The sequence below is a fragment of the Rattus norvegicus genome, chromosome 1 (genome assembly GCF_036323735.1).
Source record: "Rattus norvegicus strain BN/NHsdMcwi chromosome 1, GRCr8, whole genome shotgun sequence".
NCBI lineage: Eukaryota > Metazoa > Chordata > Mammalia > Rodentia > Muridae > Rattus > Rattus norvegicus.
Genome location: NC_086019.1, coordinates 35517710 through 35543221, shown reverse-complemented (window position 1 = coordinate 35543221; position 25512 = coordinate 35517710). Strand labels below are relative to the sequence as shown.

The window sequence follows — 25512 nt, the reverse complement described above, 5'->3', positions numbered from 1 at the left end:
GTCACATTCATTTAAAGACACGGTAAAGAGACAGGAGGAACAACTGCCCCTTGACGAGATAGCACACTATCCCTTTGAGAACCCTGCCCTCAGTGCAGTTGCTTATGCCACTAACAGGCAGTCTGCTGAGCCTGCTCACTTTATTGAGTTTAAAAGTCTTTCTTTTCCTTCTTTTCTTTCTTTTAGACATCAGGTCAAAGCATAAGCCCATTTTCCTGGGCATTGCCTTAGTTTGGGTTTTACTGTTGTGAACAGACACCATGACCACAGCAACCCTTACAAAGGAAAATTGTGCCAGCTGGCTTACAGTTCAGAGGTTTAGCCCATTATTGTCAGGGCCACACCTCCTGATCTATGGGCGCCATTTTTATTCAAAGCCCCCTTTTTAGAATCACAGCCACTTAGGGATCAGGATCCCTGGCTTGGCAGGAGTTTCTGGCTCCTTTCTCCTTTTACAAACTCTTCCATCTGTACGAAGAAATAAATTTTGATTCTTAGAGCCAGCCCTGTTAATAATTGTTCTGAAGAGTTAAATCCACTGATTTAAGCAGTTTGACGACAGTGTATTAAGCTGTGACCGTGTGCATATCCCATTGCCTTAGGGTCACTATTGCTGTTATGAAACAACCATGGCCAACTTGGTAAGGAAAGGATTTGTCTTCCACATCATTGTTCATCACCCAGTCCAGCTGGAACCTGCAGGCAGGAGCTGATGCAGAGGTCATGGAGGGTGCTGCTCACTGACTTGCTTCTCATGGTTAGCTCAGCTTGCTTTCTTATAGAATCCAGGACCACCAGCCCGGGGATGGTACCACCCACAATGGGCTGGGCCCTCCCTTCTTGATCACTAATTAAGAAAATGCCTTACAGGCTTGCCAATGGAAGTCTTTTCTCAACTAAGGTTCTCTCTTCTCAGATGACTTTAGCTTATATCTAGTCAGCATAAAAGCTTTTAGCAGGCTGGACAGGTGGCTCAACGGTTAAGAGCACTGACTGCTCTTCCAGAGGTCCTGAGTTCAAATCCCAGCAACCACACGTTGGCTCTTAGCCATCTGTAATGAGATCTGATGCCCTCTTCTGGTGTGTCTGAAGACAGCAACAGTATTCTTATATATAATAGATACATCTTTTTAAAAAAAAGTTTTTTTTGCATAGTCATAAAACTCTCTCAGACCCGTGTAACATGATTAACTTTCCAGATTTCTTTTTTCACTCTGGAAAGGCATCCAGCCATGTTGCGATATATAAACCAAGAGCACAGGATAGTCAGTCAGCCTAGCCGTATGCTCTTCTGTGAAGTTTTCACGGCTCAGACCATGCCGTTGTTTGGCATGGAAGACAGTGGTAGGTAACACCACTGCACAGTAAGATGATACCACCTATGTACAGTTACTCCGTGTGGCTTCATAAACTGCTAAATAAACCTTACGGAAAATACAAGGCGGTCTTAGTGATCTCTACAGTTGTGGCCTTCGCTTTGAATGAGTGGGAGTGGCAGATACATGAAAGCCAGTGATTTACACTGAACAGAATCCTGCTGAATCCCGCACAACTCGCTGCGCCTGGAGCACCGGTCCGTCCTCCTTGTAAGGGATATGAATTTGTCCAGGTTACTCCATCTTTGGGCCATTCTTTGGGAATAGGAATTGACAGGTCTTTAAATTTCATGTGTCATAGGTGAGTTGCAGCAAATGGCCTTGCTCAAGGAGAAGCAGACAAATGTACCCCCACCTTCACCACTGTCCAACCCAGAATTCCTGTTAGATTTGGGGTCATCGACCGTTTGCAAGTCTAGAATACCTTCTGCTGTCTTTAGACTCCACTAAGGAGAAGGCTGTGTGAATATAGGCTAATCCAAATTTTCCCACTAATCCAAATTCTCCTGCAAGGGAATCATCCCAGGGGACACTTGGGTTTTTTCGTTTGTCTAACTTGGCCCAGTGTTTGAGAAAGCAGCCAAGTAGTGACCCTGGAGGATTCTTAGAAGTTTTCCCATCTAATGTGAAACAGAACAGCAGAGATAGGGAAAATCTCAGGTCAGAGTTGCCTTTTGCCGACTTGAATTCCCTAGTCTATCTGAACAGGGATGGCTAGTCTGTCAGCAGGGAACAGCCACTAGTCTAGTCTGTCCCCAGGAGAGGTCAGAATAAACAATGGGATCTCCATATCTTACTCATGGCTCAGTGTCTCATCACCCCCCAGTTTTCTCCTTTAGTAAACCACACCAACTCTGAGATAAGCCAGGAGCCACATCTGCTGAGTCTATCTGGGGCAGTTTCTATTCAATCCAGCCTCATTCACCTATGTTCACCTATGTTCACAGAGCTAGACAGAGCCAGCATCAGGGAGGAGGCAGGGAGGCTCCTACTCATTAGCCTATTGGTGCACTAGGGGAGCCAAGGAACCAAGATTTAGCTCCATTTTCAGCCACTGCTTATCGTGCACAGGGACCATGGCCTCTAGCGGCTGCTGTCTTGTCCAGGCAAGCTGCTGTTCTTTATATCTGCAGCACTTGAGAGGAAATACGAAATGGTGGCTCATCCCTGATTGGACGAATGAGCTGTCAATCATACTTCTGAAACTGGATGGGAGGGCAGGACTGAACATGAGGTGGCCAACTCCATTGTGAAGCAGTTTTCTTTAACAAAACAGGACCAAGAAGTTCCCTCTTGGCATTTGGATATGAAGCATCCAGAAATGGGAAATAAATAATTCAGTTTTCCACAGGAAATCTCTACTAGCAAAAACTCACAAGGCATTCTTGGCATTGCCAGGGAAATCAGGGTCTCTAGATTCTCAATCTTACCAAGAGAGAGTTAAACAGTGCATCAGGCGGAGGCTGGAAGACAGTAGACAGTTTCATTGGAGTTTGAGAGAAAAAACAAGGAAGACAAGCTGCAAGCTGTCTTTGGCAGCTGTTTTTGGGGCTGGGGAGGACACGAAGGAGACAGAGACGGCATGCTCGGCAGTAGACGCCGTCAAGTAGCTGCACAGCAGCAGGAAGTTACAAGATAGAAGGAGGGAGAAAGGGTGGCCGAAAGCAAGGTGCCTATGGTGGTTTGAAAGAAAATGGCCCCCAGAGGCCCATAGGGAGCGGCATTATCAGGAGATGTGGCCTTGTTGGAAGTGTGTCACTGGGGATGAGGTCTTCTAAGCTCCAGCTATGCCCAGTGTGACACAGTTTCCTTCTACTGTCTGCGGATCAAGATGTAGAACTATTAGTTCCTTCTCCAGCACCATGCCTGCCTGCACACTGCCATGCTTCCTGCCACAATAACAGACTGAACCTCTGAAACTGTAAGCCAGCCCCAATTAAATATTTTCTTTCTTATGAGTTGCTATGGTCATGGTGTCTTTTCGTAGCAGTAAAACCCAATATAAGTTACTAAAAGATAAATGATTGATCCTAGCCCCGTTTAAACCTAAACACCCAGCAGGAAAGGTTAGTGCAGGGGTGTAATGAGTAGCATACTTTTCTAAGAGGTTAAAGGGATCATATTCTTTGGACACTGGGTTCAATTCAACAGCAGCACCTACGTGAAGCCAAGAGACCGGTCCACTGTTTTAACCTAATAGTCAAGTGGTGGTTAAAACTTTTTCTCCTCTCCTCTCCCCTCCCCCTCCCTCTCTCTCTCTCTCTCTGGAAGGTCCCTCTCACTGTGAAACTAGCCACTCTAACAGCCATAAAATGCCAGTGTTCATCACTCTCTGGGATACACTAAAATGGCCACTAGCATTCTTGTCTCCAGTCCTTCTACCCCTTGGCTTCTACAGATGGTCCTGCAGAGAGAGCTCAAGATGCACTGCCTGACCAATCTCTACCGAAGCCACCTGGAGCAGCCCCAGAAGGCCACCTAAGAGTTCTTTCTTTTTTTAAGACCCATGTCCCTGTCAGCACCAAATGTTGTGTTTTATAAAAAGATAAGGAGAAAGGGAATATGTTTGATGGAGGTGTAGTTAGGTGTGGGGGAAGGGAGTGCCTCCGCAGGCCCATGCTGAGGCATCCCCTACCCCTGAGGGACCAGCCACAAGATGGAATAGTATAGAATAGAGTTTATTCAGGGCATGGGGAGGGGAGCTGAGGGGGTAGTAGAGACAGAGAAAGGCAGAGAGAGAGAGAGAGAGAGAGAGAGAGAGAGAGAGAGAGAGAGAGAGAGAGAAGAGAAGAGAAGAGAAGAGAAGAGAAGAGAAGAGAAGAGAAGAGAAGAGAAGAGAAGAGAAGTAGAGGCAGGCCATAAGCAGGTAGAGAGGGGGGAAGGGAGTTGGCAGAGAAGGGAGAGGGGTGAGAGGATGACAGCAAGAAGAGGGGGCAAGCAGCCCCTTTTGTAGTGTCAGGCACACCTGGCTGTTGCCAGGCAACTGTGGGGCAGAGCTTAGATATACCGCTAACACCTGTAGACTCCGCCCCTTCTTAGCATGAAGCAGCTACAGCAGTCACTGCCCTATTCCCTGACAGGAGTCAGTGTTCTTATCTAAGAAGGGGCTGCAGGGGAACCAGAGTAGCAGTTTTAGTGGACCAGGAGAGCAAATGCATTCTTCCTGTGATGACTGTTTGCTTCCTTCAAGGTCAGGCAGCCGCAAGGCACGGGGTGAGGGTGGGGCTCTGAACTATCACTAGGAGAAAGGGAAAGCCCTATAAAATAGCCAAGCTGGAATGCACACAACAGATTCCCAGCCCAGGCTCTTCCCATCCTGATGGACAAAGCTGCTACTTTTTCCCTCTCTACAGTTAGGTCAATGCCACAGACAAGCAGCAGTTCTCTGCACTGCACTTCTAGGACATTGCATCTGATAGTGCACGTTCCTTTTCATGACCTTCCTTGCAGGTGTGCGCAGTGTTTTTTTACACCTGTCTTTCTCTGGAGGTTGCTCAGGAGGTCTTGAGTTCTTAATCACCAGGAAGTGGAGCTATCAAAGGATTAGGGGCTGTGGCCTTGTTAGAGGAAGTGTGAAAAGCCCTTGCCTAGTCCGGTGTCTGTTTGTCTATCTGTCTCTCTCTTTCTCTCTGCCTACAGATGGAGATGTAGCTCTCAATTACTTCTCCAGCATCATGCCTGCTGCCATGCTCCCCACAGTGATGATAATGGATGGACCTCATCTTTGAAACTGTGCACAAGTTACCAGTTAAATGCTTGCATTCATAAGTGCCACCTTGGTCATGGTGTCCCAGCAACTGAATAGTGACTAAGGCCCCCCTCCCTGGCTCTTGTGATTGATGTCTGACCTTCCCTCTTCACCTGAGGATCCTCAAAGCTGCAAGTCCTGCTTCTGGGTTCTCGGTTTTTATGCAGTGGGATTAGCAATTCGAGTTAATGTTAGCATTCCCAAAGTGTAGCCCAGAAATTGTTATGCTGACGTCTAATAATGAACTTAGAGTGCAGAGATGTGTTAAAACTTACTGATGGTGCTGCTTCGCTCTGGTGAGCAGTGTGCTGAGTGTGAACAGTGCAAACACTACACCCTGGAGGGACCAGCTGGCCAGTGCAAAGCCACACCACTCCACGAGCTCCCCAAAATAGTTGGCTGCAGATACGTATTCAAACAGGCCTCCTAGATGAAAGGAGAGAAAAGGGAAACATCACTATAAATGGTACCTAGCAGGATTCTGGGAATTGTGTGCAGAACATAAATTCCAGTGGGAAAAAAAGTTCCTGGCAGGATATGGACTGGAAGGTTTTATGAGGTGGAATGACAGGACTTAGGACAGTAGCCCTTATGGGGGGAGGGAGGCTCTGCAAAATGTTACCTCCTACACAAGGCTACAGGAGAGGAGTGGTTGGTTTTCCGTGAATACCCCTGGTTCTGAGCCAGACAACTCAGGTGTTAGGTTGGCCAGGGAGGAGGGGAGAGGTGACTCAGGTGTTAAATTGTGGTTGGGATCTGGGGTGGGAGGGTTTGGCACAGAGGCTGTCAGAGGAGACATGGGCAGCGGCCACAAGCTGTTCTGTGTGTCTGAGGAGAAGGAGGCAGAGGTCAGGTAAAGATTGCAGGATTAGATCATTGCTGGGAGTCAGGTTGAGAAACGAGCTTTGCTAAGACAGATGGATAGCCAGTCAAGGTAGCTGCTGTCCTCTGTCTGCAGGATTTGGAAACAGCTCTTTTCTGTAGTAAATTTTAGTGGCAGATTTTGGAAAGCGGTGTACAGGAAGGAGAAGTGGCAGTTTCTAGAGAAGGGGGTCAGGTCTGGGAGACTGACAGGAGGGTTTATTTGGAGGAGGACCAGAGAGAGAGAGAGAGAGAGAGAGAGAGAGAGAGAGAGAGAGAGAGACAGAGAGAGAGACAGAGAGAGACAGAGAGAGAGACAGAGAGAGAGACAGAGAGATACAGAGAGAGAGAGAGAGAGAGCACTGAAGAAGGACACCTCAGATGTGAGGACTGCTTCCATGTGCGAGTTAAGCATAGTACCCTCTGGCAAACAGCAGCCATGCACTGCCTCAGCCAGCCTATGCCTTAGTAGAAAGGTTAGGACACATGTCAAAAAATGTCTAGACAGTTAGACGGTTGCTGGGCCATGCCTGAAAGGAGGGATGAGAGTCTTCCTAACAGAAAAGGAGGACAGGTCCCCCAACCAACAGCTCTGTTTAGCCAGAGGACAGAGGCCGCTTTACTGCCCCACAGTTCTGTTTGGGGAGCTGTGCACCATGGTTTTTGAGGTGTCCACGTGTAGGATGATTAGAAAAGAAGCTTCTGGAGAAAGGAAGGAAATTCAAAGCTCAGCCAGAGCTAAGTCCGATGGTGGGGATGCCAGGAGTTCAAAGGGAAGAGGCAGGCAGAGAGCGCTCAAGAGAATGGAGTCTGGGGGTTGGGAACAGGAACCAGAGAGGAAGAAGGTGAGAAGAGAGACAGACACGGCAGGAAAACTTACAGTATGGTACTAACGACTTATTTGGGAGGAAAACCTAGAGAAGAGTCAGTAGGGATCAGAGCTCATTTGCACACTGAGGTTTGTAATACAGGGCACTCGAGAGTTGAGAGCTTCCCTGTTTGGCCTGGGGTTGGCCACTGCTAGGTGTAACCCAGGAGTAGAGAGTAGTGATCAATAAACAGTGAACAACAAACAACCCTCTGTCAATTGGCCATTACTGCATCCTGGGAAGTTCATGGGGCAGGGCAGCCAAAGTCGAAAGACACAGGTTAATCAACTTCTAGGAACCAAAGTATTGTAGTTACTGGAATTGTCTCAGCTCAAACAAAACGGAGAAGTTTACAGAATTAGGAGCCCTTTGTTAACTGTCATCCATTGAGACAGACACCTTGCTACAGTCGGACTCCTTCAACCACAACTTTGGAAGGGTCAGTATCCCTGTATCCATGCCTGTCTGCTTCTCCGACAAGTCTACAATTATAGAGATGACATACGCGGCCACAGGGAGTGCAGAATAATAGCCAAGCAGTAGCTGGCTTAGTGGTGGGCTGATATGGACCTCCAACAGTGAGGACAAAGCTCAGTCTCATGTACAGACCCACTCCTTTGAAACACATAGAGCCCTGTCCCAGGCCTGGCTCTGCTACAAACACAGTGGGAATCTGTGGCTCTTACAGAGTTTCAGGGGTGGTGAGGAAGTTCCATATCGTCTGGGTGAGGCAAGTCTAGACGCAAGGTCCTGGGTAGGACTATACACATGTATACATATATACATGGCTGCTGGTTGCCAGAGGGTACTAAGCACAGTACAGTAGGGCTTCTTAACTCTGTGTCCAAGGCGTACAGAGCCTAGGAAGCCCGGAGTCTTGAGTGAATGTGTTGTCACGGGCATGGTCAAGTCAATGGGTCTTGGTCTTATGGGAGTGGCAACGCCTTCCCTGGCTGAGGCTCAGAGGATTGGGAAGGCCATTCTCTGGTCCCTGTGTGGTCATTGACAGTGTGTGTAGAAAATGTCTACCATAGCTTTCTCCCCACAGATATTTACAGCCTAGACTGCTCCCTTACAGAGCCTTCTGTCAAGGCCAGCTAAACCTCCCTCCTGGGTCTGGTTGTACTTCATACAGTCCACCTCTGAACCAGCTCTGTGCGATGACCTCAGCTCTCCATTCAATGTCATGAGCTTCTGGAGGCTGTGCTTTCACCGTCAGGTAGTCCTGTCTCGATCCTAGATCTTCTGTGTGACTATCTATGCCTGTGTTTCCTCCATTCCCTCACTGCCTCAGTCAGGTCCAAGTCCCAAAGAGGGTCTGTGACCTAACGTACAATTAAAGGGCATGATTTCAAATTCTAGGGGTTAAATTGTAGCGCGTGTGCGTGTGCACATCTCAAGTTCTGCACTTTTAGAATTCCTGTCCTCGTGCATCTGTGGTCAGAGCCCAGCAGGTTGTGGGGATCATGTGTTGCTTTAGATGCTTCTTGGGATGACACTGTCTCACTTGCCACCACAGAAAATAAGCCAGGCATGGTGGCACGGGACTGTTACCTCAGCACCAGATATGTAAGATCCTGCAGGAAAACCAAAGTGTCTTAGGGATATGACTCAGGACTTAGGGTATAGGCAGTGCTGCGGGAGGGGCTAGTATGCAAAGGAGGACTAGAGTCTGGGCGTGTGGTCAAAGGCAGCTGAGGGTTCTTGTCACCAAGTTTGATGACCTAAGTCCAACCCTCTGACCCCACAGGTTGGCAGGAAGAACTGAATCCATGAGTTGTCCTCTGACCTCCACACTTGTGAGGTGACATGTGTCTGCCCTGCACACATACGAATACACATACCCACATGATGATGATGATGATGATGATGATGATGATGATGAAAAATGGAAAAACAAAACAAAACAAAACCCTGACTCCTCGAACTAGGCACCTCTGCAGTCTCCCTTCAAATGCCACCCCAACATGGAGTGAGGCTGCAACAGGACACTAAGTGATCTTTCTCTTTGGTGTCCAGTGTGGAGAAGTGACTTTCTGGGGGAAACATGTGGGGGTGGGAACGGGGGTGGGTGAGCGCACAGCTGACTAACATCCCAGACACTCTGCTAGGTACTGCCCCTTTAAGACACAGGATGCATGTGACAAGAGTGCGTGACAAGTGTGTATAACATGCCACAAATGAATGCACTGCCAAGACATTAATATATGCTAATTTTATAAAGCTTACGATCAGGTCAGATGGCTCAGTCACCTGCCTTGTAAGCACAAGGGCTTGATTTTGATCCCCATCCCACAATCTCCGATCTCGGGAGATGGAGGCAGGCAGATCCCAGGGCCTTCTGACCAGCCAATCAAGCTTTTATGTGCTCTTTACAACGTTTTGAACAAAACAAACCCAGTGAATTGTTGCTGTCACCTATAACCTACAGTGCTTGCCCTTTGTCCAAGTTGCATGCTGCGAGTGTGGACTCGCTGGGATCCTATCTCCATATCTCCTCCAGATTCTGCCACCAACCTGCCAAACCACCTCGTTTGGCCTTGGCCGGTGGCACAGTTCACAGTAACTGCTGGCTCTGGTAAATGACTCCGCAGGGCGTGGCTCAGTCACTGAGCACAGACCTAGCATAGGAGAAAATGTGGTTGTGCTGAAGGTAGCGGCCAAAGAGTCTCTTGAAATCCATAGCGTTTGGCGAGGGGGTGAGTTCAAGACTCAGCTGTCACACCTCGTCCCGCGTGTCCTGGGTCTTCAAAACCACCAACAGAGTGCATGCAAGGGATGCTAGGGCAAAAAGCCTTTGTTTCCTCCTGGGTGGGGGTTGGGGGTGGGGGCACTCAAGGATCTGAACAGCCACCAAGCAGAGGAATGTCCGGGTGTAGCCAATGGTTTTCTGTCTGTTTCCTGCAATGTGTGCGGAGCTCCTCTGAATGGCAGGCGTGAGGCTCGGGCTTCCTCACCAATGCTCTCTTGACTTCAGTTTTGAGGGCATCCAGGGGCTTCCCCCTGCTTGTGGGGGTATCATGGAACTGAGTCTCAGACTTCATTTGATTCTGTTTTCCTTTCCATCTTTGACGTCGTCCTTCGGCGGGACCTGCTGGTTGTTCGGCTGTTGTTCTTGGTGTCCCTCCCCAAAAAGATTAGAAATGACGATCTGTATACGAGATGGCCTGACCTTTCCTGCGTGGCCGTGGCATCTCTTGTTGTCTGGGAGACATTAGCCTTTGCATCTCTGCTGAGCTTGTTCTAAGGGCTGTGTTGGCCTCTGGGGATGGTGCTGCTGCAGACAAGGGGGCGGTTAGTCCTCACTGTGGGGTGAAAGCAGATCCGCAGGCAGCACTCTGCTCCAGTCAATAGGCACCGAGGCTGCAGCCTCTTCATTCTGACCCCCAAGACAAACCGCACTGGGTGGGGTGTCAGCTGCAGCTTCCTCTCCTCCCTGAGAGGCATTCCTGTTCAGACAGGTTTCACTGCTGTTTCCTCAACAGTATGTCAGTGAGGGTCTCTTTACTTTCTCTTTCTTGATCTTCAGGTTTTTTGTTAATATGTTGGGACAGGTTTAGGACATAAATCTGCAACTGACATCAAGAAATGAGAGAGTCTTGGCATGATGGCACATGCCTTTGATACTAATCCTTGGGAAACGGAAGCAGGGATCCTGCCATCTCTGGACTCTATGAGTATCAGTGACTATGAAGTGTCCCCCATAGACTCATGTGTTTGAGCACTTTGTCCCCAGTTCCTGGCACCATCCAGGCAGCTCACAGAATTTTTAGGAGAAAATGGCTGTCAAGGTGGGTAGACTTTCAGAGTATTTCTAGCCCACTCCCGATTTTACCCTAGATCTTTCGGCTTCCAGATTCCTACTGTGAAGTATTCTGGCCATTTCTGCTGCCATGCTTCTCGGCACCCTCTCAACTGCAAGCCAAAACAAATCCTTCCCCAAGTTACTTTCTGTTCAGTAACTAGCTCTAGAGATGAGAGAGGTGTGCTGAGTCTCTTAGATGTGGTGTTTCTTGAACCTGTCACTTCTGTGATGGCTTGGGCACTTTGTGCATCCTTCTATTTGTTCCCTGTATCTGGCTCCCATGGCTGGAATCAGGTGCTTATCATGCAGATGTTGGTGGGAGCCAGGAGATAGGGACAGGGGCAGTCCCTGTCACTCTCCTTTAGAAAGTCACACTGGACTCTCCTGTGGAGTTCACAAGCACTCACAACTTCAACGGCCCTCTCCCATCCCTCACCTCTTGCCCCTCTTCCCATTACACCCGGGTTGTGCTGCTGTCTCCTTCACAGTGAAACCTTCGCACACAGAGGAGGGCATGTGACTGAGAAATCACTCTATACGCTTACACAGCTCAGGAAACTCCTGAAAGCAACAGGGTTGACAGGGTGTACCTCTCACGCTAGAAAGGCAATAGTTACCACTGGGGAGGAGAGACTCTCTGGCCCGTCAAGCTGCCAGTGGGCAAGTCAGGCAGGGTAAGTCCAGCAATGTGGCTTTCATGAGTCACTACCCTGGCTGGGGTGGGCTGTGGGGGGCCCAGCTGCCTCTGAGTCACCCCTGCTCCTGTAAACCACACCAACCAACCCACCTGCTCATGACTCTAGACTGGAGTAGAATCCTTTCTTCCAGCAGTCATTGGTGCCCTGCCTTGGGGGGTGGGAGGAGTCACACAGCAGCCTGTCACACAACTGGACATCTTATTTTTGGTATTAGTCGACCTCACGTGCTTTCTTTATCAATATTTCAGGTTCATCCACAAAACTCTCCTAGTTTACCCATCAGTGACACCTCCATCCAGTTCTCTGTGTCAGCGTAACTCTTAAACATGGTGCTCTAGTTCCTCGTGGGACCCATGACTTTAGAATATCCCTTCCTTTGGGCATGATACTGCAGTGAGGGCTGTATAGATGTGGTGAAGGCAGGTGCCTCTGGGGCTTTACAGCCAGGTCAGTGAATGTACCACACCTAGACCACAGGGAACATAACCCACAGCTCCGAGCTTCTCAGATGAAGCAAGGGCCATGGATCTGGGCTGTAAATGAGCAAGAGGAGGTAGCAGTTATACACGGTCACAGCGGATTCTTAGAACTCCACCACACACTCAGATGCTGTTGGCACGTGACTGCTTTTCCAGGCAATGTATTTTTAAAAGTTTTTCTAAACAAAAAGTCTCATCCAATATTTTATATAGCTTTTAAAGAGGGAGATTTGATAGAAGAAGCTGGACACAGTGCTGGACAGGAAGTACCAGAGTGGCCTGTAAGTCCTACTTATTGGGCCTCCAAACACTGACAGATGCTTAATCACCTGCCCAGAAGCCAGACCTAACTGTGGTTCGTGATGAAAACTTTCAGTTGGTAAATACGGCGCTGATTTCGCAGAGCTGAGAAAGGAAGGCAGGCAGGCAGCGTGCAGAGCAAAGAGATCCCCCGGTACATACCCCTGGGTATCTTGTATCCAGTTTCCCCTGGTTTTCTCAGATTCCTCAGGATGTGGTCTGAGTGGATATTTATCACCATGCCCACTAACCACAGGGCAAAGCCTGAAGAATAAACAAGATGATTATAGTTAATAACTGGCAGGACTTAAGAAAGCCATGCTCAACTGAACAGCATACCACAATCCTTTGTACCAGCATCAGCCTGAGTGTGAGCCATGGCTGGCGGCAATGCCCGTGCTTCAGTGCTGGCTGTTTCCTTGAGCAAGCTTACGGACACCCATTCTCCCCAAAACACTCTGACCTCATTCGTGATCTCAATCTGTGTTTTTACCATGACAGGAACAGAAAACAGGACTTATGACCTGGACAGGGGAAGTAGACTGCATGTATGACCTGGACAGGGAAAGTAGCCTGCACGTATGACCTAGATAGGGGAAGTAGCCTGCACGTATGACCTGGATAGGGGAAGTAGCCTGCACGTATGACCTGGACAGGGGCACTAGCCTGCATGTGTGACCTGGACAGGGGAGCTAGCCCGCACGTATGACCTGGACAGGGAAAGTAGCCTGCACGTATGACCTGGATAGGGGAAGTAGCCTGCACGTATGACCTGGACAGGGGAGCTTGCCCACACGTATGTTTATCTCCCCTTTTCCTCAGGAAGCTGCATGAGGAAATACTCATAGTCTTCCTTCCATATAAAAAGAGGCAAATACTGGCTATACATCCTATCCCTAAGGAGTAGGTCTAGATCCTAGGATCATGACTGCTCCTCTTTCCTTTCCTTCTTGCTCAGTAGTGCACATCTCTGGCTTTCATTCCATTAACCTCTGCCCAGTCCCCCCCAGTCAGCTCTCCTCAGACACTTGGCCATTCATCCCTTAGCTTCCGTCCCCAGGAGCTACAAACAGGGACTCTCACAGCCCTCCACCCAGCACCTATGAGGCCTCTCTCCCTGGGGTGTTTCTTAGCGTGCTCAGGAGTGTTCTTGTTTTTAGGATGAGGCACTCGAGACTTTGTTAAAGATACATTCATGTCTGCATCTGCATGGAGGTGAGGAAAGAGGCTCTCTGAAGAGATCATCATGAAAAGCATATGTATCATATCAGCTGTTTTCAACCAGGAAAGGCAAGATGCCAAAACTCTGCTTTATAACAACAATAAAAAAATTATTCTGATATCAAAAGGCAAATCTGATTTTTCTGAGATATTAAAAATGTGAAGGCCAAATGGTGTTGCAACTGTTATCAGTGCTGTGTGCACTCAAGAAACTGTTGAATTTGCCGGGCCCTAGGATGCCCTCTCATAGTAAACAAACTCTTTGGAACAGGGTCCTGGGTCTCCTCATCCTGATGCTACCACTGAAATTTTATGCTTTTCAAACATGTCAAATACTGTGGTAAGGCTTTTAAATAGTCACAAAGGAAAGCAGACAGTCTGGATTCCATGTTTACCCCATTTCCCTTCTAAAAGACTAGCTTTACTCAGTGCTGAGGCAGGAAGAAAACTAGCATTTGTGTGTGCATCCAAGACATGCACTGAGTTTAACTCATGGGAAGTAGCCTGCACGTATGACCTGGACAGGGGAAGTAGCCTGCACGTATGACCTGGACAGGGGAGCTTGCCCACACGTATGTTTATCTCCCCTTTTCCTCAGGAAGCTGCATGAGGAAATACTCATAGTCTTCCTTCCATATAAAAAGAGGCAAATACTGGCTATACATCCTATCCCTAAGGAGTAGGTCTAGATCCTAGGATCATGACTGCTCCTCTTTCCTTTCCTTCTTGCTTAGTAGTGCACATCTCTGGCTTTCATTCCATTAACCTCTGCCCAGTCCCCCCAGTCAGCTCTCCTCAGACACTTGGCCATTCATCCCTTAGCTTCCGTCCCCAGGAGCTACAAACAGGGACTCTCACAGCCCTCCACCCAGCACCTATGAGGCCTCTCTCCCTGGGGTGTTTCTTAGCGTGCTCAGGAGTGTTCTTGTTTTTAGGATGTGGCACTCAAGACTTTATTAAAGATACATTCATGTCTGCTTCTGCATGGAGGTGAGGAAAGAGGCTCTCTGAAGAGATCATCATGAAAAGCATATGTATCATATCAGCTGTTTTCAACCAGGAAAGGCAAGATGCCAAAATTCTGCTTTATAACAACAATAAAAAAATTATTCTGATATCAAAAGGCAAATCTGATTTTTCTGAGATATTAAAAAATGTGAAGGCCAAATGGTGTTGCAACTGTTATCAGTGCTGTGTGCACTCAAGAAACCGTTGAATTTGCCGGGCCCTGGGATGCCCTCTCATAGTAAACAAACTCTTTGGAACAGGGTCCTGGGTCTCCTCATCCTGATGCTACCACTGAAATTTTATGCTTTTCCAAACATGTCAAATACTGTGGTAAGGCTTTTAAATAGTCACAAAGGAAAGCAGACAGTCTGGATTCCATGTTTACCCCATTTCCCTTCTAAAAGACTAGCTTTACTCAGTGCTGAGGCAGGAAGAAAACTAGCATTTGTGTGTGCATCCAAGACATGCACTGAGTTTAACTCATGGAATTTTAAAAGCCTTTTAAAAATGTATCTGAGATGGTTAAAAACTGATTGGCAACTTGATAGGATCCAGAAACAGAGGAAACAAATACCTGGACAAGTCTGCACGGGTTAACTGGAGTGAGACGATGCCCAGGGTCCTCAGTTAAATAAAAGAAAGCCAGTCAGAGAGCAGAGTTCACCTCCCTTTGCCTCCCAACTGCTGACACAGCATGATGAGTGACTCCCATGCCTTCCCAAGCAGGATGCCATGTCCTCCAGACACACACACACACACACACACACACACACACACACACACACACACACACTCCTATATATGTTTAGTGGAAGGAATTTTAAGACAAGAGAGTATCTAAGCTGTGGCTTGACTACTGCTTGCTGCTCAGGACGTAGAGTAAGAAGTGTAGCACTGGGATGAAAATGTAGCATTTCCTGGGGGAGAAGCAAACCTCAGGATGCTTCTGAGAGGGTTCCCAGGAACACATGGGCTCTGGGGGCTGGAGCAGGTCCTTGGAGCTCAATTCTGATCCTCTCCTTCCTTAACTAAGGTGGAAAGATCCCCCCCACCCTGAATATGGTGACTCCTTCCACAGGCTAAGGTCCCCAGGCTGAATAAAGAGAAAGCAGGCTGAGCACTCATCTCTCTCTGCTTCCTGACTGTGGATTCAACGTGACCAGCCACCTTGCTCTCCTGCAATCTTGCCTCCCCTACCATGATACACTGTACCCTTAAACTGTGAGCCCCAATAAACCCTTCATTCCTTAAGTTACTATCATTTTTATAGTTAGAGTAGGGAGAGTAGTAACTGATTACCACAGCTAAAATGGATCCACTTATGCCAAACCTAACTGATATAAGTAAGCAGAGCCGGGTGAGGGGATGCACATGTACATGTAGGACAATAGAGTGTGGGGCATGCATGTATACATGTAGGACAACAGAGTGTGGGACATGAATGTATACATGTAGGACAATAGAGTGGGGGTATGCATGTGTACATGTAGGGACAATAGAGTGTACCACATGCATGTATACATGTAGGACAATAGAGTGTGGGGCATGCATGTATACATATAGGAAAACAGAGTGTGGGGCATGCATGTGTACATGTAAGACAATAGAGTGTGGGGCATGCACATGTACATGTAGGGACAATAGAGCAGGGAACATACATGTATACATGTAGGGAAAATAAAGTGTGGGAACATGCATGTATACATGTAGGGACAATAGAGTGTGGGGCATGCATGTATATATGTAGGGACAATAGAGTGGGGCATGCATGTATACATGTAGGACAACAGAGTGTGGGGCATGCATGTGTACATGTAAGACAATAGAGTGTGGGGCATGCACATGTACATGTAGGGACAATAGAGCAGGGAACATACATGTATACCTGTAGGGAAAATAAAGTGTGGGAACATGCATGTATACATGTAGGGACAATAGAGTGTGGGGCATGCATGTATATATGTAGGGACAATAGAGTGGGGCATGCATGTATACATGTAGGGACAATAGAGTGTGGGCATGTATGTATACATGTAGGACAATAGAGCAGGGAACATGCATGTATACATGTAGGACAATAGAGCAGGGAACATGCATGTATACATGGAGGGACAATAGAGTGTGGGGCATGCACATGTACATGTACGGACAATAGAGCAGGGAACATACATGTATACCTGTAGGGAAAATAAAGTGTGGGAACATGCATGTATATATGTAGGGACAATAGAGTGTGGGGCATGCATGTATATATGTAGGGACAATAGAGTGTGGGGCATGCATGTATACATGTAGGGACAATAGAGTGTGGGCATGTATGTATACATGTAGGACAATAGAGCAGGGAACATGTATGTATACATGTAGGGACAATAGAGTGTGGGGCATGCATGTATACAGGTAGGACAACAGAGTGTGGGGCATGCATATGTACATGTAGGACAATAGAGTATGGGGCATGCATGTATACATGTAGGGACAAAAGAGTGTGGGGCATGCATGTAAACATGTAGGAACAATGGGTGTGGGGGTCATGCATGTAAACATGTAGGAGAATAGAGTATGGGGACATGCATGTATACATGTAGGAAGAATAGGGTATGGGGGGCATGCACATGTACATGTAGGAAAATAGGGTGTGGGGGCATCCATCTATACATATAGGAAGAGAAGAGCAGGAGGGTGCAAGCATGTACATACATGTAGGAACAGTAGAACAGGGAATATGCATGTATACATGTAGGAAGAACAGAACAGAGGGGATGCATATGTACGTGTAAGAAGTGTACATCAGGTGGCATGCATGTATATAGGAACTACTACCACACAGGTTCTGCCAGACCCTTACTCAGCCCTACCCACCAGCCACTGCACCTTTTAGGAGAGGTATCTGTAAGGGGTCTGCCTTGGAAATAGTTAAGGCTAACTCGATCCACCCTTGTTATCTTTGTAAATGCCTTCTACACTCCCCTTCATTTTGCTATTACAACCTTCTCTCTGCCTCAGCATCCTTGAACACACTGACAGTTTGCAACAGGCTGCGCATTTTTGTGGTAAAGCCCTTTTACCAGAATCGCACATCACTGAGGTTCAGAGAATCTTCCTCGTCTATAACTTGCAGTGGCAAATCTTTCAGACTGAGCACATTTATGGCTAGGGGAAATAATGTTGCTTCTGGCAGTAACTAGCTAAAGGGCAACTACCTATCCGTGCAGCTTCCTGTGTCCTCACAGAGGATGCAGTGTATGAAATCCACCCAGGAGAGGGATATGGCTCCCTTCCTGCTGGGCGTGTCACTGCTATTTCCAGATCATTCTGATTAATGGTGAGGAAGCCAAGAGTTCTTTAAACAGTTAACAGACAGCTCAGGTTGCAGACCAGCTGCAAAGGTGCCTCTGGGTGACGTGATATGTCCCAGGAGCTGCTTCAGATGGTGACTACACCCACAGGCTGAAAGAATGTTATCAGAATGATTCGAACAATTTACACAAAAATGACTCATTTGATTTATCTGAGACCCAGACCTAGCTAGGATCACGTAGCCTGTGCTCCAACCCAGCCTGCTAAGTGTGGCTCTCATCCTTCCTCAAAGAAGTTCCTTGCTGCAGCAGATGCTGTCACAGGAACCTACGGCTCTCGCCATGCAGAGACCAAGTGAAGGCGCAGCACCCAGTTTGAACTGATCCATCCATAACCCAACCACTGGAGTCAAGTCAGAGAACATCAAGAAAGAGGGGGTAGAGATTGTAAGAGCCAAAGGACCAGGACATCTGCTGTGGCACAGTACCTTCTAGACATGACAGGGAAGGTGCACCCATGAGATCTCAACAGTATGGCTACCTAAGCAAAGACTTATGTGATGACAACACCAGTTGGCACGCCAATGTGGCTGGGGGAAATTTCACAAGATGAGGAGCTGCAGGCAACCAATGGCTGCTGAAAGAGGAAGAACATGCACACGTGCATGTGTCACAATAATTAAAGGAAAGGGGTTCATGAGTCGGAGAGGAAGTTGGGGAGATAGGGGAGAGTTGGAGGAGGGGGAAAGAGAGGAGTGGAAAGATAATAAAGAAAATACTGATGTATAAAATCCTCAAAAAAAATAAAATAAGCATTTGAGAGAGCAAGTGAGAGAGCGAGAGAAGCAACTCCTCTTTTTTTTTTTTTTTTTTTTTTTTTTTTCTTTTTTTTCGGAGCTGGGGACCGAACTCAGGGCCTTGCGCTTGCTAGGCAAGCGCTCTACCACTGAGCTAAATCCCCAACCCCAGCAACTCCTCTTCTTATTCTTGAGTTCTAGCTCTGGGCCCACAGACAGCTGAGTCAGGAGCACCCATTGTGCCTCCAGGCACCCTCACCCTGCTGTACATAGCTTGCCCATGATTCCAAGTTCTCTATATCACACCATCTGCTAAAGGACCAAGAACAGCAAGGTACTTGGCTGAGGCCTCCTGTCCTATTCTGAGCAATCAAGGACAGCCTCAGCCTTTGGACCCCCTGAGGAGGAGGAAGTCACACGCCAGACTTTGTGGTTCTAATGTGGGTTTTCTGATAGAAACCTATAGGACAGGAGTGGAGGGGCCGACCTGTGTGCACTCACCTGTCAGGAAACAGGGATGGGTCACCCAGTCTTCAGCATAAACCGCAAACTGGCTCAAGTATCTGCTCTGTACATAGCCGTTGAAGGTGCAGAACAGGAAGGCCAAGACAAAGGTGACCAGGAGGGTGGGCTTCCCTCCCCTGATCAGAACCGGGAAAACCAGCGTCCTTAGGAAATACAAGGAAGAAACAAACTTAAGACTTGGAGGGTGTCCTGTATCGTAGGTTTACATGACTTGGGCTTGTCTTATATAGATGGCACCCTTGGCTCACACTCATGTTGATTAACTCTATGCTAAAACCAGGGTTTGGGGCTAGAGAGATGGCTCGGCAGTTAAGAGCACTGACTGCTCTTCCAGAGGTCCTGAGTTCAATTCCCAGCAACCACATGGTGGCTCACAACCATCTGTAATGAGATCTGATGCCCTTTTCTGGTGTCTAAAGACAGCAACAGTGTACTCATACACATAAAATAAATAAATAATTCTTTAAAACCAGGGTTTTTAGATGAAGGACTAATTATGCTTCAGTCATATTCGCCAGCCACAGATAGTATTCAGGATTCTAATCAAACAGAACACGAAACAGATACACCAACTCAGAGAAAACTGGACAGATCCCCGCATCCTAAAACTACCTCCGAAGGAGTCTGACACCCTGGCCTCTGTCTGCCTGTGCACACCCCACACAGACAGACACACATACACAGCATTTAATGTCATGGAAAGAAATTTAAAATATAAAAACTTTAAAAGAAAATATGCCTGTTAGAATCCAGTGTACTGGTGGCCAGAAGGGTATCTAGGTTGGTAAAGTGTTTGTCTTATGAACATAAGAATTTGAGTTTAATCCCCAGGATTAAGGGTTCAAAAAGAGGAAAGAAAAACTAAGATTAAAACACACAGAACAGATGTGAAAACAAACAGTCTGACCACTCTGGGCTAAGGCCACAGAGTTTCCAAGGGATGAATCACACACTGTGGGTGGCAACTTCTCCAGGATATTGGAATCGTAGGCAGCAATTTGGTTTTAAGTTCAGTGCTAATTTCTGAACCTGTCACAAGTACTGGCTGGGACAGTTTTAGTGTGAAGTGCTATTCTGTCTGTGTGTTCCTCTTGCTTTGCTGCATCTGATGTTCCTAATCTGTTGGACTGGGAAGGGCATCACCCAATGGCAGACCCAGTATACCATGGCTTCGAACACCACCATTTGCTCTGAGCATGAGGAATGGGCTGCCCTTACTGCTAGGTTATGGCCCAGTAGTCTGGTGGCTTAGAAAGGGGTCTGTGCACTTTTCTGAGTTCAGAGCAAGAACACTCAGGCTCCTGGTGATCTCTGCAGGGGCTTCTGAGAACAGCTTCTCTGCTGACTTGATAACTATCTCCATGATTCATCATCCACTTCAAAGGCAATGTTCTGCACCGATGTGCAAGCACACCACAGTTTAATGTCAAGGTTTTTGGAATCTGAAGTCATGTCAACTGCTCTACCAGATTTTCCACGGTGCCCAAATTCAACACGAAATCTACATTATCACGTAAACTTGCAATAGACGTTAAGTCCTGCGCCTCTGCCCATGTTTCCTGAGCTGGAATCTTTGGCTTTCAAAATCCCTCTGGTACTCAGGAGCTGCTATCCAGTATTCAATGGGAAGAAATGCATCTGCAAGGTTACAATATTACGGAGCGTGCCTACTAAGGATTGGACCAAACTGAATTACACGAACTTTTCAAGTGAACCATTGGAACTGCATTCCATAGACTGCTCTCAGTAGTTGCATGGTTTGGTTGCCTCTAGAGCCACCGACTATGTAATACAGTCCCCAGTGCCAAGCATGGCTTCCCATGCTTGGTTGTGGTCAAGGGAGTCCAAGAGACTCTCCAAAGTGTACAGGGCTATGCAGTTGATTCTGGCTCTTCCCCCAGCACCACAGCAAGTTTCTATTCCCAAGGCGATGGTGCAGTCACACAGGAGCCAGGCTGGACTCGTTAGCGCCACTTCTGGGCCTTGCCCACGGGACCCTGTTCTCTATTGCTCTCTCATTCAGTCTTGTATCACCCACAACAACCTGTACCAACGAGGGAGAGTTTGCCAGACTGGCTGCAGTGACCTCTTAGCAGCATCAAGTGCTGTTTCCGCCCTGGCTTACCTCCAGGACTTGCCGATACAGCTCGGATGGCCGTTTAATAAATAAGTGAGATGTTTAGGGCGAATGGAAACTGCTTATCTTTTCTGCTGGGAGAACGTCAATGTTGCCTAACTGCTTGGACTATGTGTCTAGTGGCATGTGCCCCTCCCTCCACCACACATACACGTATCTCCCAGTGGTTTTAAAAACCGCACCATGCAAAAAAAGGGCTTTGGAGCGGTTTTCCACTCAGCCACAAAGAAACCACGTCACATGGCTTTTGCAGGGAAGTCGACTGAACTGGAGATCCTTATGCTAAGCAAGACAAGCAAGAGTTAGTGAGACAAATAGTGCATATTTTTTCTATGGATGGATCATATATATACACATATATATATATATACAAAATATGTATAATATATATATAGTACTGGTACAGGTCCCAAAACCAGAGTGGGGACTTTGAGGAGGGGGAAAGATATTGGTGGGGCATATGACATAAAAAGACAGATGGGGCTTGGAAGAAGGAGACATTGGGAAGAGGAAAGGGGGTAGAGAGATGGGAGAGGCAGGTGGGGGTAGAGGATAGGGGGTAGTGGGATGGAAAAGACAAGTGGAGAAGATGACCAACAGATAGTCATGCAACTGCTTATTATTTGGATGCCAAATTAATTTAAATTAATTAAGGTTAATTAATTAATTTTCATTTAAAACAAATAAAAACAAATAAGTGAATGAAGTCACTGATACCAGGACTCTAGTGCCATCAGTCCCCAGACGAGTAGCCCAAGGTGGCCACTTGGCAGAGGCGCTCAGGCTCTCCTCGTTACTGAAGGGTCTGCTTAGCCCCTGCCACTCTGGAGGTGGCCTTTGCATCTGTGGGGCTGCCTCTGTTCCCTCACTTGCCTATGATTAACCCTGGCATTTCAAATCCAAAGGCTTAGACTCAGAACGCCAAAGGAAATTTTAGGAAGCATTGCCTTTGTTTCTAATCTCTTGTTTCCAGAAGCTCATCAGTGGCATTGAGCCTGGAAGAATATACACATGGACAGGCCAGCATGTATGAAAGGGGAAACAAAGCCTCTTGGCATTTATCAAGCCCTTGGATCTGCCGGTACTGTGTGTGCTTCAGACAGTAGACTATTTATCATGAGTGCCAATCCTTCATTCATGGTAAGGCACCAGGAAGAAACAGCTCATGTTATCGATGGGAAATCCTCTACAGTGTAGGCATTTACCCCATGAAAGGGTGGTGTTGGATGGCCCTGTGATAGCAGGCAGACTCACAATGCACTATTTGTCAAAACTCTATTACAGAACAACAAAAACCAAACAAACAGATAAAGCCAAGTGTGGCGGCACATGCCTTATTCTCAGCACTCTGCAGGCAGAGGTAGGAGGATTTCTTGAGTTCCAGGCCAGACTGTTGGGCCTCTTATGCATATCAAGTTCCAGACAGGCCAGGGCCATTCAGTGGGACAAACACAAACAACAGTGAAAGCACAGATAATTAATTGTGGAAGGTAATGAGGGAGAACAGGTCTGTTGCAGTGCGCCTGATAATGAGCACGTTTGCAAGCATGGCTTGCACAACAGCCACCTTACAAAACAAACAAACAAACAGATGGAACTGGCCATTTCTACAAGGCGTTCTCACAACTTAACTTGGCTGTGGTGGTTCGAATGACAAAATATCTCCTGTAGTTCAGCATGTGAAGGTTTGGATCCCTGTTTGGAGAGACTTAGTATGAGATAGGGCCTTGCTGGAGGAAATGTCTCACTGGGGACAGTTTGGAGAGCTTAGAGATGTGCCGCTTGAGGCCAATCTGCTGCTTTTGATCTGGGATGTGAGCTCTCAGCTGTCAGTCTGCCCTGCCAAGCACTTCCTTCTATCAGTTTCCTTGCTTTGTCCTGGGCAGAACACCTTTATTACTGATCCTCTGAGGCAAGAATTGCTGCGTCAAATGCTTTCTGTGATTCTCTTCTCATGTGCCTTTGCAAAGCCTGCCTGACCTCAACTCTCTTGAATATGCAAACCCTGTGGTTGTGTTGGTATTTTCTTGCTGCCCTCTACTACCCCCAAAGATGTGTGTCTTCCTCTTCCGGCTCTCTCTGCTTGTTATTTATTTCCAGGAGGGGAAATAAGTGTATTCATCTGTCTGGCTTCACTACCCATAGCTTAGAGTGGTGAAATAGGTGTGCCATTTTCTTCACCCACCTTCCTGTTTGGGTCAAATCCCTGTACTCAAACAATAATAAGAGATCCCTTTGTCTGGTACAAACCTACCTGTCTGCTGCCAAGAGCCATGGGAACCCCAAGCTCTGCAAACAACACTTTAAGATTCTCCCATCACCAGCACTGACTGGTTCATGGGAAACTGAGAAATTCTGTCCCTCAATTCCAAGGGATCGTGTGCGGATTTTTCCAACAGGCCTACCTAAAATGTGAACAAGTAAGTGTTCATCCCTAAACTCAGAAAGCATTGAAAGAAGGTGAAATAGTAATGTAAAGAGAGAACAGGCAAGCAGGAAGCAGGCAGGAGGACCCTAAGTGTAAGGCCAGCCTGGTCTTCACAATGAGATCCTGTGTCAAAGAACCAAACAAAGACCTGCTTTAGCCTAAATGGCTTGTTTTGGCTGAATACTTATTAAGGGAAAAGAAAATGTCCAAAGCTGAACCTTGTTTCATTCTGTCAGAAACATAAGTTGGATTCGGTCCTTTTAATGAACATCAGTGTTTTTCTGGTGCACAATTAATAAATATTCTAAAACAAGAGCCCTCCCATTTTTGTAAGTTACATAGCCACACTTGTTGCAAATTGTGTTTTTAGGCCAAAAATGCCTTACGCACCTCAACTAAGGCTGACTTACAAACTATGGCTCAACTAAACCAACACAGTTAACAGTAATGGAGGGCCTGGAGACCATGCACATGGAAGCTCCCAATCCTGTCATTTGTTTTGGGGTGTCTGATGTCTTTATTGCACCCCTGTGGTGCAGACAAGACATACATGTAGGCAAAAACATTCAGACACATAACATTCTTTGAAAAGTATTTAACCCAAATACTTTTATGCCACGTTTTAAGCAAACCTGAGGAGTGAAGTGTTTTGAAGTTTGCTAGCAAACTGAGAGACGTGCGCAGGACTGTCAGCTTGCTTCCCCTTGCCTGGCTGGCCAGGAGGAGCTCTCAGTATTTGTGAGGGGTTTAAGATCTCCCTTAAACAATGTGCAGCTGGGAGCACAAGGCAGCGTCTATTCCCAAGGGCTTTAGTTTTTCATATATTTTTAAAAAGAAAACATTTTGGAAGCATTTCTTTATAAAAGCTTAAAAACAAACAATTGTCAGAATCCCAGATCAAGCTTGGTGGTGTTGGCAGGGGAGCATACCTTTAGTCACAGCACTTAGGAGGCAGAGGCAGGCAGATCTCTGAGTTCAAGGCCAGTCTGGTCTACAGAGTGAGTTCCAGGACAGCTGGGGCTACACAGAGAGAAACCCTTTCCAGAGAAGAAAAAAAGAATGCCAGACCAGAGTAACCGCTGCCTTCCCTGTGTCCAACCTCATAGTTGATTCTGGGCTCCTCACTTGTTACACAGAGAGACAGACTTGTCACCTAAGGTCTCCTAGTGTGTCTGGACTCCAAGGAAGTGAGGTGCCACTCTTGCTTCTCTAGGGCTGGGCACAAGGGAGCTAAGATGCATGCATGTCCACCTGTAAGTCAGGGACACTTCAGCAGACGTGAGCTCCCAGCCCCCGAGTTCTGCTTTTCTTCCTCTTGACAATCTCTTAGCCTGTCACTGGCGAGTCAGGGACAACCTGACTGCAGGCCTGTGTCCTCAGGTCTCTCTTCTCTCTGAGACAAGTAAGAAAGGATTCCCACTCTGCCTTAACTCCTCTGGGCTGCTCTCTGCTTGTCAGTGTGTCAAAAGGACAGTCCTTCTCAGTGACTTCCTTGCTCCTAGGCAGGAGACTTTTCACTAATACGCTCAATTTTACAAATAATGTTTCGTTTTTTAAAAGGACCATCCATCATAGTATCATATGTTCCTTGTTTTCTTGAGATAGGGTCCCATATGTAGCCCAGGTTGACTTTGAACTGAGACAGTGACTGTTTGATAGCTCATTCTTCACAGGTGATCTAGGTATGGCACTTAATGAAGTTAGGTAATTACAAATGTAAATCGCAGTTTGAATAGTGAATGAGTTTATGGCCCCCAGAGTCTCATGTGTTTGAATACTTGTCCATAGGGAATGGCACTATAAGAGGTGTGGGCTTGTTGGAGGAAGTGTCACTGTAGGGGCAGGTTTTGAGATCTCCTATACTCAAGCTATGTCCGGTGACACAGTCTCCTTCTGCTGCCTGTGGATCAACTTTCAGCTCCTTCTCCAGCGCCATGTCTGCCTGCATCCTGTCATGACCA

General features: G+C 47.2%; 1 protein-coding gene across 2 annotated transcripts in view; it reads right to left on the bottom strand.

The window, feature by feature from the left end:
• Srd5a1 (steroid 5 alpha-reductase 1) overlaps positions 1-25512 on the bottom strand; it is a 33985-nt gene that overhangs the window by 5677 nt on the left and 2796 nt on the right. The window contains exons 2-4 of one of the 2 annotated variants that reach the window (NM_017070.3): positions 18963-19129; positions 12299-12400; positions 5400-5550 (exon numbers count right to left, since the gene is read on the bottom strand). In NM_017070.3, the coding sequence (NP_058766.2) occupies positions 5400-5550; positions 12299-12400; positions 18963-19129 (420 nt within the window). The remainder of the gene's footprint in view (positions 1-5399; positions 5551-12298; positions 12401-18962; positions 19130-25512) is intronic. The other variant, XM_039101160.2, reaches the window with a different exon arrangement.